This window comes from Henckelia pumila, chromosome 2 (assembly GCF_033568475.1).
Source record: "Henckelia pumila isolate YLH828 chromosome 2, ASM3356847v2, whole genome shotgun sequence".
NCBI classification, from domain to species: Eukaryota; Viridiplantae; Streptophyta; class Magnoliopsida; order Lamiales; family Gesneriaceae; genus Henckelia; species Henckelia pumila.
The window spans coordinates 102,147,171-102,160,353 of record NC_133121.1 but is presented as its reverse complement, the minus strand read 5'-3'; the positions used below and the strand labels follow the sequence as shown (position 1 = coordinate 102,160,353).

Here is a 13,183-nt window from a genome sequence, read left to right as displayed (position 1 = left end):
CCACCAGATATGATTACACAAGCGTTTCTTTTTCACACTGAAAACTTTGTTCCAATAATATCTTTTCTTTTCCATTTTCTTGGAATTTATTAATTAGTCCAAGAATTTGTTCATTCATTCCGAATTTCATTTCACCACATGTACTCTTCTTCACTTCTCCCTTCAGCGTTTATTTTGCTGTTTATATCAGTCTGTTTATTTGTGTGAGAGCAAATTTTTTTGCGTATAATGTGATATGTGGAAGTTTGTTTTTGTTTGTTTGTTTGATTGGGCTGATGGGGTTCTGTAATAGGATTCTTGGAGTAATTGGGTACAGTAATTATCTAAGATATCACTATTTATTGATTTTATTCTTGTGTCGTTGAGTTTTTGAATTATTTTGAAAATCTTTTGACTTATATTAGGCAAGATGTCTCTGGCAGTAAATCTTCATAATGACGCCTTATTTTTGGTGGAAGTTTGAATTCTTTAAAATTTGTCATCTGAAAACATGAAATGTATAATACCTTTATGAGTGCAACGGTAACTTCACTGCTAGAAGTTTACAGCACTAAGGGTGGACGAATGAAGTGATTTGTGAGTTTTGTTTTAATATCTTGTTTCTGTTTTACTTTTTCTTTTGGATGGGAATGTGTTCAGAGAAAAGGAGTAAATTTGTTACAGTGAAGGATTAACGTAATTTATTATTCTTCAAAATTTCCCTCTCTTGTGCGAGTAAGAGCCCAAGAACGTAATTTGGGATTCGTTGGTCAACTCTTTCTTGCAATTTGTAATAATCGAATCCAAGAGCGTTCTGAATCTGAAATGAGTTTTTTTTTTTGGTTCTTTCCCCTTTTTTTGTGGGTTTGCAATTTTTTTTTTACTGCAAATGGTCCTATACTTTCGGTCAAGTGTCGCCCCCCCCCCCCCTCTCTCTAAATTTGAGGTTTTTTTCATGGAAATGGGATAAATGGAGTGGACTTTCATGTTTGGAAGAATAAAAGATCTAGGGATATGGGAATTAAGGGTAGTGTGGTCTTTAAAGCAAAAGAATCAGCTGACACTAAAGACAGCTCCTGGCCACCAATGTTTTTCTAATCATGAATCAGAAGCACGTTGATTTATTTTTTTAAATGGGTTCTAATGATTCTTGTTAATGGTAAAGGTTGTGAATAAGCACTGTATTTGTATAGTTTATGTTAAGCTTTTAGTATAATCATTAATGTTAATTCAGCAAGGATATCACTGATTTTTAATGCAAAGGTTCCTTTACTTGCGGTTTTGAGATTTACTTTCTGATTAAATTGGCTTGTGTTGCTTGTTTTGAGGTGTTGTCCATGCGATATCAGGATATGTTCTCCGCATAGAACATATATTGTAGGAGGCATTAAAATATACATTGATCCCACACACGATTCATTCTGTTGTATGTGTTGCGTGGGGACTATTTCATCCAATTTAGCATGGAATATAACATTTCTTGATAGGTCATTTATATAATTCCTATTTTGTTAACCTTGTTGTTAGACAGGTCACCTTCCAAGAAATTCTGTATTGGTTATTTATAACTGGTGACCTTGATGTTCTGGGGAAGATATATTGGCATTTCACTTAGTTTGTGTGGAATTTTGCCAAATTTAAGATGCTTTGTATTCAGATTTCTCATTTTAATTACATTTCTGTCATATTACTGTTTGTTACAATGCTAAAGCATTGTACAGGTTTCTTTTAAGAAAGCATCATTATTATGCATGCACTATTGTGTTCGCGATGAGTTTTCAACTGTTGCAAGCTCACTCACTCGGCTTTTGTTCATTCTTCTTCTTCTTGCAATTTTTTCTAGCAGATCACTTACAAGTTCCATGATAGATAACTAGTCAGTGGAGTTCCAGTTGCAAAGATGAAGAAGCTATTCTTTTTCAGATCCAACAGCGGAAATGGTAATCAAGTCTCCCCACCAACAGATAAGAGAATTTATTGCGAAAAAACAGCAGAAAAGTCCAGAATAAACAAACATGATTCTGAAGATGGTGTATTTGGAAATGCTCCATGTTTACGAAGAAGCCTATCGTTCTCTTCTGGATCTGTTTATGAAACGGGGAAAAGGATAAAGAACTATGTGGACCAAAATGGCTCTCCATGCAGTACGAGTCATCATTCTCGCAAACAATCAATTCAGTCGTCCTCACGGTTTGCAATTACTATTTTTCTATGATAATTTTTTAGTTTATTCCTGTTTTTGCCCTTATAAACATATGTTTAAAAAATTCTTGTTCAGTGCTCGTACTTTGACTCCTGAGAGGCAAACCAGGATTAAGTACTCTGATGCTGCAGTGGTTAATAATTCACAGAGAGTGGAGAAATCTAGTGGTACTCTTTCTGGAGCACACTCTGATTTATCTGAGATTTCTTCTCATTGCTCCAGTAATGTCTCGAGCAAGGTGTTGGACCGTTTCATTGATGGAGAACAACATAATGAAAGTAATGAAGTAAATGTGAATTTCTCCTCGAATGATCAATTTGACAAACGAAGTGTTGTGGTTAAGCAACTGCCTCCTGGTTTACCACAAGATTCCAAGAAGCAGAAACCAAAGTCCCAATCTTTTAGAGAAACCAAATTGTCCCAATTTCATCCTTCTTCTAGAGTCTCAGGTGGTGATGGGTTTCGCCACAAGTCACCACGAAAACTTGCAAGAAAAGTGGTTGAGAGACTTTCCCATTCTCAAACTTTGCCTGAAATGAGGTCCAAAGAAGTTTACCCTGATAATCCTATCACCATTGAAGACATATATAACAGAAACTTGACAAGGTGTTCCAGTGCATATACTGATGAAATAACTCAAAAAAACTGTGTAACAGATTGGAGTAGCGAGACTGGTGGATCTCATCATGATGAAATGTCAGAATTCTTGGAGAGGCAGTCTTGTTCTGGTGATAAAATTGAAGTTAGAGAAAATATCGATGCTTTGACTGAAACAGATTTGAAGCTGTTCAAACAATTTAAGGAAGCTGAGGATCGAGCTGAACTTCTCTCAGAAGAGCTTGAACAAGGAAACTTTCTTGAGGTTAGAGGGTTTAGCTTGCCTATACTGATTCAAATCATTAGGAGCTTGACAGAGGAGAAGGCAAAAATGGCCCTTGAGGTTTCATCAGTCTTGCAAGATAGGATTGCTGAAAAGGCATTATTTAGAGAAGAACTTAAAATAGCAAGGGGGGACTTGGATTCACATACTCGGCGATTGGAGAAGGAAAAGAATGAGTTGCAGTCTGCACTTGAAAAGGAATTGGATAGGAGATCAGTTGAGTGGTTCATGAAACTTGAGAAATACCAGGCAGAAGAACATAGGCTTCGCGAGAGGGTAAGGGAACTAGCAGAACAGAATGTGAGCCTTCAAAGAGAAGTATCTTCCTTCAGCGAGAGGGAAATGGGTTCTAAAACCAAAATCACAAACTCAGAGAAACAACTTGAGGAATTAGCTATTCAGGTCAGAGAAGCCAAGGAAGAGAATCACTTTATGCAGAAAAATCTATCTGAACTGAAAGATAAAGCTAGTGGCTTAGAAGAAGATCGAGACTGCACCAGAAGAAACTATAAGGAAAAGGTTACTGAGTGCAAGGATATGCATAAAGCTATCAGTAGACTTCAGAGGACCTGCAGTGATCAGGAGAAGACGATTGATGGGTTGCGCGGTTTTTGTGAGGAACTTGGAAAGAAGATTTCTTGTGAGAATTATAATTTTGGGTTGGCTAAGGTGCAAATGGAACAAATGAGACTTACTGGAGTTGAGCATGCACTAAGGAAAGAGGTAGAATCATCAAGGGTTGAAATTGATTCACTTCGTTGTGAGAACATTAATCTACTTAATCGCCTGAAAAACAATGGGAACGAGGGAAAGTATTCAACTTTCAAGTTGGATCAAGAACTACAGAACCGTATTAGCTGCTTGCAAGATCAAGTGCTTCCGTTGCTGATAGAGAGCAATCAACTTTTTCGGAAGTTACTTGAAAGCATCAAATCAAACGCCTGCCAAATGTTGAAAAAGGGATCAAATTCTGACACGGCTTTCACTGGACAAGTTCTTGAATGTGAAGTGAAACTCCAAGGTCTAGAGAGGGCTGCTGAAAACTTAGCAAGCAGCATGAGAACCATTTCCAGTGTCTTGAACGAAAAGTCTACAAGTTTGCATGATAAGGTGCACCTTGTTGCTATGGATTCTCATGAATCACCCAGAAGAAAAGATGCACAATCGGAGGTGAATTGATTCTGACGTTTACTTGTCTTTTTCCCACACATTAATTTTGATATTCACACACTCCATTTCTTAAACAAATCTTTGGTTTACTTTCCAGGACATAATCCTTTCAGAGCTGAAAGCTGAGACCTTATTGACAACTTTATTGCGTGAGAAGCTTTATTCCAAGGAGCTCGACATAGAGCAGCTTCAAGCTGAGCTAGCTGCAGCGGTTAGAGTTAATGACATTTTAAAATGTGAAGTGCAAAATGCGATGGATAATTTTTCTTGTGTTAACCACAAGAAGAAAGATCTTGAACTTCAGGTGAACTTAATACTACTTTTTCACGTATTGAATGGATTTTAGATTTGTTTGAATTTCTGAATCGCTACATTTTTCTAGTGCTCGTATCAATCCGGCAGTATGTGTGATGTTACTATTTCACACCTATTTTTTAAAATAAAATTTCATCTTCTCTGTCTTTCCCCGCAGATGATGAAAAAGGATGAGATTATCGATCAACTTGGAGGTGATTTGCAAGAAAACAAGAAAGAATTGGCTATAGTAAAGGGAATACTACCTAAGGTATCCGAGGAAAGAGATCTCATGTGGGACAAGGTGAAGCAGTATAGTGAGCAGAACATGTTACTAAATTCTGAGATCAATGCTATGAGAAAGAAGATAGAGGCCCTTGATGAAGATATACTTCTAAAAGAAGGCCAAATCACCATTTTGAAAGACAGTATAGGTAAACCTTTCGACCTGCTTGCTAGTCCAGATCCTAACGATAATTTCTGCTGGAAGGAATCATGCTAAATTGACACAGAAAGAACAATTATCCTGAATATTGATTGTTATTAGCGTTTTATGGCTTTGTTCTGATTGATTCTCTATCTTTTTATAGCTCGTCGCATAACAGACTTAGGAAGGCTGTGATTTCTTGTAGAATTCTTGGTTCTATCCTGTTTTTTAATAAACATATAATTGTGCAGTTAGTTATTTTCAACCAAGTTAGCAGTATGGTTGTACGATGTTGTGTGATTGCTTATCTGTTCATTTAATTTTCGAGTTTTTTGCATTCACGTCTCCGGTATTTAATGAATTTGACATTTACTTTCTTTGTTACAATTTTTGCACTTGACAAGAGATGTAGGTAAACGCCAAGTACAATAAAATAAATCCTATGATTTCCTGTATAGTTGTGGAGTGTTTTTTTTTTTTTTATTATTATTATTATTTTATTTTTTTACAGTGAAAGATGTTATATAACTACTATGCAAAGGATATATTAGTTTTTACAACACAACTTAGCTATAGAGGGAGCTTTGGTTATTCAGTTAGCCACATTTTTATTTCTTAATTTTTTTGTGTTGATTTTTTTAAGTTTTGAGCTATTTGCTTTTGGATCGAAGGCTTCAAGCTATTGTTACATTGTATCGTATATTTTACCTTTTGTGTGTGTGTTTTTTTTTTAAAAAAACTAAATTATTCTCCTTGCAAGTTGAAAATAAGACCCTAATTATTAAAAAAAAATTGAACTTTAATTGTGATAGATTGAATTATTTTGCTTCAATAAGGATCAAAATTATTATTTTCCAAATATTAATTACCTTGTATTACCATCTTCATTTGTCGGGTAAAAAAAAAAAAATTTGTGCCTCCACCTTAATTATTATCGTTACAAGTCAAAATGAATCAATTAACCAATCTTGACCTTCATTAAAAAATAATTTGTAAGAATTTAAACCATTGTTCTAAATGGTGGTCGAGACGGCCGCCTAGGCGCCCTCGACCACCCCACCTTAGTCTAAGGCTGTTTTTGTAGGCGGTCCGAGGCTATCCGGCTGCAGAGGCGGGTAAGCAGGCGGTCGAGGAGGCGGGCAAAAAGGCGGTCGAGGCGGCCAGGCGGACAATTATTTTAAGATTTCAGTCAACTATCAAAGTCAAATAATTTTAAAAATCTGTCAAAGTCAATCAATTTTAAAAATCTTAATTATAATAAAAACACATCTCACTCTTTTTTGTATTTATTTTTGGTTTCAAATGTCCTCCACCATCAGCCACCACCTGTCTCAAACCGCCTACATTCGCCCTCCGCCGCTGCCGCCATCTGCCACCACCTTAATTATCCTGTTAGTTTTCATTTATATATTTATTTACACTTTCTCTAGATTTATATATTATATTAAGCTTCTTTAAGAATAAACATTATTTAATTACATATATTACACAAAAATTTTTAACTATTTGTAATTACATTGCATAGTTAATTAGTTATACATAATTTTCTATTAAAAATTGCTAAAAAAAATTAAACCGCTTGAGCACTGCTGAGACGGCCGAGACGATAGACAGTTACTGACTGCCCGCCACAACCTCTCGCCATTTACAACATTGATTTAAACTCAGTTGTTTAATTATCATCTTTTGGCACACCCTCCATTTAGTTGCATTTGAAGTTTAAAAGTGAATTACCAGAATCACAAGATAAATATCCTCTGGCTTTTCAGGTTTAATCTGGCTGCCCGTGACATTATATCTAGACTAGATAAGCCAGTTTAAGAAATTTTTTTCAAAAGTTTGTTTTGTTTTTTACATTTAAAAAAACACCCATAACGATTATATACCTTTGGATGGATTGGTCTAATTTCCTTTTTTTTTTTTTGTGTTAATTTTGTAACCATAAGTTATGTATATACACTAATATACAAAGAAAATGCCTAATTGAACAGTATATTTTCAGCGGAACTCGATTTATTAATATTACTAAATAAAAGACATTTTATAGTATACGAGATTAGACACATTCAGTGGGTCAGTTCGACTTTGTATATAAAAGTATAACACGCGAAATAACGTTATATAGTAGATTGCATAGTGTATTCACACAAGTACATACATATTGGTGTACTGCAGTTCAGATCCTCCGAGGACATGGAACTTAACCACCGTCTCAATTTGTTGCACATACATCTCCCATCGATGGAGAGATCGAACGAGGCAACGAAGATTCATTAATTCGTCGCCATCAACATCATCAGTACATATTTTTGTTCTTAACATAGTATCACTAGAAATGATCTGGAGAGTTTGAAAGAGATTAAGATGCCTGTCCGGTAATTGGAATCAAGAACAGCACCTTCTGTGACTCACCAACACGCCTATCTCCAGAATTCGATTGGCTTGCGATGCTGTAAAGTAAAATCAACTGACTTAACACTTGCGATGAAAAATCAACACATGCAATGACCTTGAGCATGCCTTCGATGACTTTGAATGAATGGAAGTTTGAAATGCAAACGGTACGATGGGATGACAACATGAATTAGAAGTTTAGAACCAGACATAAGCTCTCTATAACTTTGTAAGCACACGATGAGTATTCAACTAAAACCTAACATGATTGGTAAGTGTTTTTAAGGCATGAGAAAAGAAATTCCAGATGTTTGCTTAGAATGTGTTACAAGCTTCCCTTAAACATAATTAATCATGCAAATCTTTTGAATCTGATAGTAAAATAGAGACTGTTCAAGTCAAGTTTAAAATGATTAAGACCTTCAGCTCCCATTTAGAGCGTAATTCAAATATGATAGGAACAACCAGAAAGTGAGAAAACTATCCATGAATCAACCAAGTAGACTGAAAAGTAGCATGGTTTTTTGTGCTTGGGTTAAGTTAATCTAAAACCACTAACTAACCATTCTGTAACATGTATGCTTCTAGTAACAAGGGAATGATTTAATTCTACAAGTTATATGCTATACTAAGGTACTAAAATTAACCTCAGAAATTGGCATCTTTGATCTGACAGAATCAATCAGTGAAAAATCAATTTCTGCAACAACAATGCCTGTTGAAAGTCGATCTGTGGCAGCAAGAAGAGGCGGAAATATTAATGACACAAATAATATGTGCCTGAATTGAATGTCAACTAAAACATCACAAATATTCGACATACATAGCTATAACATTTCATATCATGTCTTATCAATGAACCATTAAAAATTAAATTAAGGAAAAAAAATTCAACATCGAAGCGTAAAGATATCAGCCGTCATCTAAATTTTTTATTATAAGAGACCCCTATAAGAGAGAAAAACTCAAATAAACATGGATCAAAATCACCCACTCTGAAAGGCTATTATCACTAAGTTCAGAAGATAAACGAAAAAGCAGTGACCTGGTAGCCGGCCAATAACTGTACCCCATGGATCAATTATCATGGAAGCACCATAGCTTTCTCTTTCATCACTATGCTTCCCAGCTTGTGAAGCAGCTATGACCTACCAATAAACTATTATTGTTATCATAATTACTACTGCTAATACCACCTACTATCTACGTGAAAATGCTTTTGTATCAGAAAGTGGATAATCAAATTCAGTGATAAAAAAGCACATAATATATGGCATGAAAGAAGGCATAAGTGGCATACATAGCACTGAGTTTCAATAGCACGTGCACGAAGCAGAATCTCCCAGTGTGCCTCACCTGTCACTTTTGTAAAAGCAGCAGGCACCAACAACACCTACGGGCACAAGAAGAAAGCATAAAAATTTGGTGGCAAGAAAAAATAACCATACACGGGACGTAATATCAGAGCATACCTGAGCATCATGTTTGAATCGCAGCTGCTGGTATAGTTCAGGAAACCTTAAATCATAGCAAACCGTTAGACCCAGGCAACCAAATGGGCTGTCCACCGCAACCACCTCTTTTCCTACACCAAATAATCAGTTTATAATGTTTACTGTACTGCATCGAAGAGTAATAAAATCCCAAGTTCTAAAAGTTAATGTACTCAAGGTGCTGTTGATGAAGCTTAACACGGAATCCACATACAATTAATTGCTGAACAATAACAAATACAGATTCAAAAGGATTTAAAACTGTTCAATACTGAAACAAGCAAGGATGAAGGGATAGTTTGAAACATTTAAGAGAATTATTCCGGGAATAGTTCAAAAATACTATTGAGGTCTCAAAAAGTAAAATAAGAGTACCATCAGCATTGACGACGACGACAACAATAAAGACATCATAATTTCGCATAGCATTTGAAATAAAGTTGCAAATTTACAGAGAAAATAAATATAAAAACCTAATCCAAGTCACATCACTTCATAGAATTCAATAGCCATGCTAAATGATATGTCAAAAACTTGAGAACCTTTTTCTGTGGTCTCCCAGTTATAATTCTCTTATCACCCAACCAGCTGCTGCTGGTCCTCTTGCCTTTCTTTCTTTCATTACATTTCGTTTCCACTAACCTTTTGTTGATTTTTCCCCAAATTCTACATTTTCGTTCAACCACCAAACACTAATTATATTCCTAAATGAAGCAAAACAAAGTCCGTCAAATCCATGTGTGGTCCATCAAAGACCAAAACCATGTTAGAATGAAGCAGCAACATAAAACACCACTTGCCAAATAGCATTGTACGGCTCATGTCATCAATGCCTTTTGCATTACTTAATTTTTCAACCTCAAAAGTCGAAACTGCTAAATTATGCTGAATAAAAAAGCTTCACTAAATCCATTAGGATATTTTAACAGGTTCAGATATTACACTCCTTCGGGGGTACCCATTCCTTGTGCTAATAGTGTGCAAGAAAATAGATAGATTTGGGAGTCCGAGAGGGGAAGTTTCAGTGGATGCAAAGACACGAGTAATGTTGCGGCAACACTAAATTAAATTTTAAGAGAGGGGATAGAAAGAAAGAACAAAATAATCAACTGAACATATTACAAAATCCAAAGAGAATAAAAGGTGCTTACCGGCTTCGGTAAAGCTGCTCTCCTTGTAAACTGCGCCTCCAGGAACATCAACATCAAACCTTCAAGCATTGACAAAATTAAATTAGAGTAATACAGTAGTGATGAGTTCAAATATCAAAATTTTCATTTGCATAATAAAATCATATTATATTACTTAAAATAAGGTAAAAAAGTAAAAGTTAAAATCACACAAGTGCATCTTTCTATAAGTGCTTCTAATATTCCCAGCATCATCAATCAACACATGAGTGTTACTCAAGTGTGCATCATCAGAGCCTTTTTCCTGGAATCCTCCGAGGGATAACCAAATATTTGACTCCCTACAAATAACAACAGGAGGAATATGAATCAAGTTGGAAAACAGAAGATGAACGAAACACTAATGTGCCAGCTGCAGATCTTTCACGTGGCAGGGAATATACTCATGAAACACAAGTCATCAACATGTATAATGTATTTCCCGCATAAGGTTTCAGGAAGACATACAAGCTAGTTGGGATCCACATATGAAAGTGAATTCAAAATTAATAGTTGGCTTGTTATTTGATATCAGAAAAAGTTGCAAACTTCAAATTCTTAACTTCTTCAATTTTTTTGATAAGTGCGGATGAAACTGGAACAGTCGGTATAATGAGAAACTATTAAGAAGAATCAAGACACAAGCAATGGTAAAGGAATTTTAATTTGAAAGACACTAATTACTTACCTTGCAAGGGAGCAATATTTGTTCATAATTGGTCCATCTAATGGTTCAGCAATCTTAAGACTATCACCAGTTTTGGCACCCACATAGGAGAAGTTCTCAGGAAAACAAAGCAATTTCGCACCAGCTGTAACTGCTTCCTTGAGCAACAACAACTTGAAAAGTTAGTACATTATCAAACCAGAAACAAATAAAAACAATTAAAGAATTATACAAATCGGTTTTCTTCCAATTGGAACAGACAAAGAATTATACTTTTGCATGTGGTCCAATCTCCAGCATTTCCTGGACTAGCGGATCACCATCCCATCAAAACCAGTGGCTCGAGGGAAAGCTTGACTCTAACTAGAATCAAAGACAGTTGCACACGACAGCGGGAAGTTTTGCAGAGTACACTAAATCATGAAATTGTTATAGCTCATATTGCTCCATAAGTTATGATCTTTTAACGGGTGATCAGTCAGTAAAATTGCTAATGCTACAGAATTTATCTTGACATAACAAAAATAGAAAAAAAAATAACTAAGTCCACGCTTAACACTATATCCGTGAGAAACAGTTTACAGTTCGCTCATTTTGTTTAATTCACCCTATTTTTTGTTCATTGGAATGGATAGCAGGTACCTTAACGAGGCGAGAGCAGGTGGCGAAATTGGCGGAAACGTCATTGATGGAGGTCATTTGAGCGGCGGCGATCCGTGCAGGATTTGCCATGATGGCTGGCGATGATTCTGGCCGGTGGAACTGCGCTCCGCCGGAGATGAGAGATGAATCGGGCGGGGCGTTGAATCGTCGATATATGTATGTATAGGGAAAGATGGTTTATTTTCTTATGGGTTAATCTAAATGCCCCCTTCAACTATTATCAATATCCATAAACGCCCCAACCACGTAATTCCATGAATTATATATTATATCACTTTACCCCACACCAAACAATATAACAAATTGTGGAGTTTACGCATTCCATCTAAAGTTAAAATTCATGTTTGGCGTATGCTTCATGATATTCTTCCGAGTAAAGGTAATCTTGCTTCAAGGGGCATTAAGGTGAATAGTATCTGCCCTCGATGGCAGCAGTTTTCAGAAACAAATTTCCATGTTATTTGACATTGTAAATGGGCACGTGCTGCTTGAAAATTTTCAACTCTTTCGTCACATCTAGTCTGTTTTAAAGGCGAAACATTATTTGATATTTGGAGCTGGATTGCCAATGATGTTACAAGTAATAATTTGGGTTTGTTTGCTATGATATCCTGTAGTATCTGGTTAGCAATAAATCATTTAGTTTTGAAAGGTCATCACACACCTACATATTGGATAGTTGATCGTGTTATATCTATATGGGATGATTTTTCTGCGCTGCCAATCTGTGGTATCTTCTTCTCCCATTCCGACATCACAATCAACTTGGCAAGCTCCTCCATCTGGTACAATTAAGATTAATGTTGATGCTGCTGTATTTCCGGAATTTTTATATTTTGGTGTGGGTGTTGTTGCGCGAGATATATCATAGACGGTTTTGTTTGCCATGGCTCGTTGTTTTTTTGGTTCCTTTTCTCCTCATTTTGCTGAGGTATGTGCTATTGACATGAGAATGTTAATTGCTTTGCGTTTTCGCTGGCGTGTTTGTATATTAGAAACTGATGCTATTAATGTAGTTAATGGTATTGCCAAGATCTCACCTTTGGCATTGGAGGATCCGATAGTTAATGCCATTCGGTAATTTTGCGTTATTCATCGGGGAATTACTATCGGGCATTGTGTACGTTCTGCTAACAAAGTTGCACATTTTCTTGCACAGAAAAGTCTTCAACGTTGGGAAAATCCGGGGTGTAGTGACTTTGTCCTATAAAATTGAGTTTTTTTGTAACTAAAGATATGTTTTTTGTACATTGTAATCTTTTGGAGTGAAATATATATTGTGTTTAAAAAAACCAATTATTTTTAAAAAAATATAACAAATATTATTAATCATGTGACTAAAAATATAGGTTAAAATTTAATGCTACCTACTCGACATAAATTGCGAACAAGAGATATGTATGTTTCTAGTTTCTACTGTGTGTCTGATGTGCAATTCTCATTTGGAAAATGGTTGGCATGTTTTCATTGGGTGTGAGTTTGCAAAGGCATATTGGAGTGAATTGAAGCTAATAGAAGTTGTGAATGATTGTGTTAATCTTGCTGAATCTTTTACTGAGTGGATGTTTATGATGATATCCAAGTTGTGTGAGGTTGATATAGGTAGGTTTGCGGTAGTGCTTTGGGGAATATGGAAGCAACGTAATGAAGAATTTTGGAAGAATAACTATGCAAATCCTAAGGCAACTGTATATTTTGCCCTCCATACACTCTATGATAGGTTAGCTGTAAAAGTACAAGGGAGGGGATATGGGGGCAGTAACAAGGACCCATCTTGTCAATTATGGCATACACCGCCCCAAAATTTCCTCAAATGTAATACAGATGCAACGATTAATTTGGAG

The 13,183-nt window shown here is 35.9% G+C and overlaps 2 protein-coding genes across 6 annotated transcripts; one reads left to right on the top strand and one right to left on the bottom strand.

The window, feature by feature from the left end:
• Positions 1-5,228, top strand: LOC140880121 (uncharacterized). 4 transcript variants are annotated; one of them, XM_073284251.1, is made up of 5 exons: positions 1-140; positions 1,826-2,169; positions 2,258-4,232; positions 4,330-4,536; positions 4,705-5,228. In XM_073284251.1, the coding sequence occupies exons 2-5, from the start codon at positions 1,880-1,882 to the stop codon at positions 5,026-5,028; spliced, it is 2,796 nt and encodes a 931-aa protein (XP_073140352.1). In that variant the 5' UTR covers positions 1-140; positions 1,826-1,879; the 3' UTR covers positions 5,029-5,228. The 4 variants fall into 4 exon arrangements, with proteins under 4 accessions (XP_073140352.1, XP_073140354.1, XP_073140355.1 ...); XM_073284253.1 differs by having other exon boundaries at positions 13-140; positions 1,823-2,169; XM_073284254.1 differs by lacking the exon at positions 1-140 and adding an exon at positions 150-310.
• A 1,745-nt stretch (positions 5,229-6,973) lies between these two features.
• LOC140882960 (deaminated glutathione amidase, chloroplastic/cytosolic) lies at positions 6,974-11,527 on the bottom strand. Of its 2 annotated transcripts, XM_073289231.1 has the most exons (10): positions 11,319-11,455; positions 10,950-11,089; positions 10,698-10,834; positions 10,183-10,311; positions 9,992-10,050; positions 8,820-8,932; positions 8,648-8,740; positions 8,393-8,495; positions 7,995-8,077; positions 6,974-7,403 (listed from the first exon to the last, which is right to left on the bottom strand). In XM_073289231.1, exons 2-10 carry the CDS (start codon positions 10,974-10,976, stop codon positions 7,374-7,376), a joined length of 774 nt encoding a protein of 257 aa, XP_073145332.1. In that variant the 5' UTR covers positions 10,977-11,089; positions 11,319-11,455; the 3' UTR covers positions 6,974-7,373. The 2 variants fall into 2 exon arrangements, with proteins under 2 accessions (XP_073145332.1, XP_073145331.1); XM_073289230.1 differs by lacking the exon at positions 10,950-11,089 and having other exon boundaries at positions 11,319-11,527.
• Positions 11,528-13,183: the final 1,656 nt, after the last annotated feature.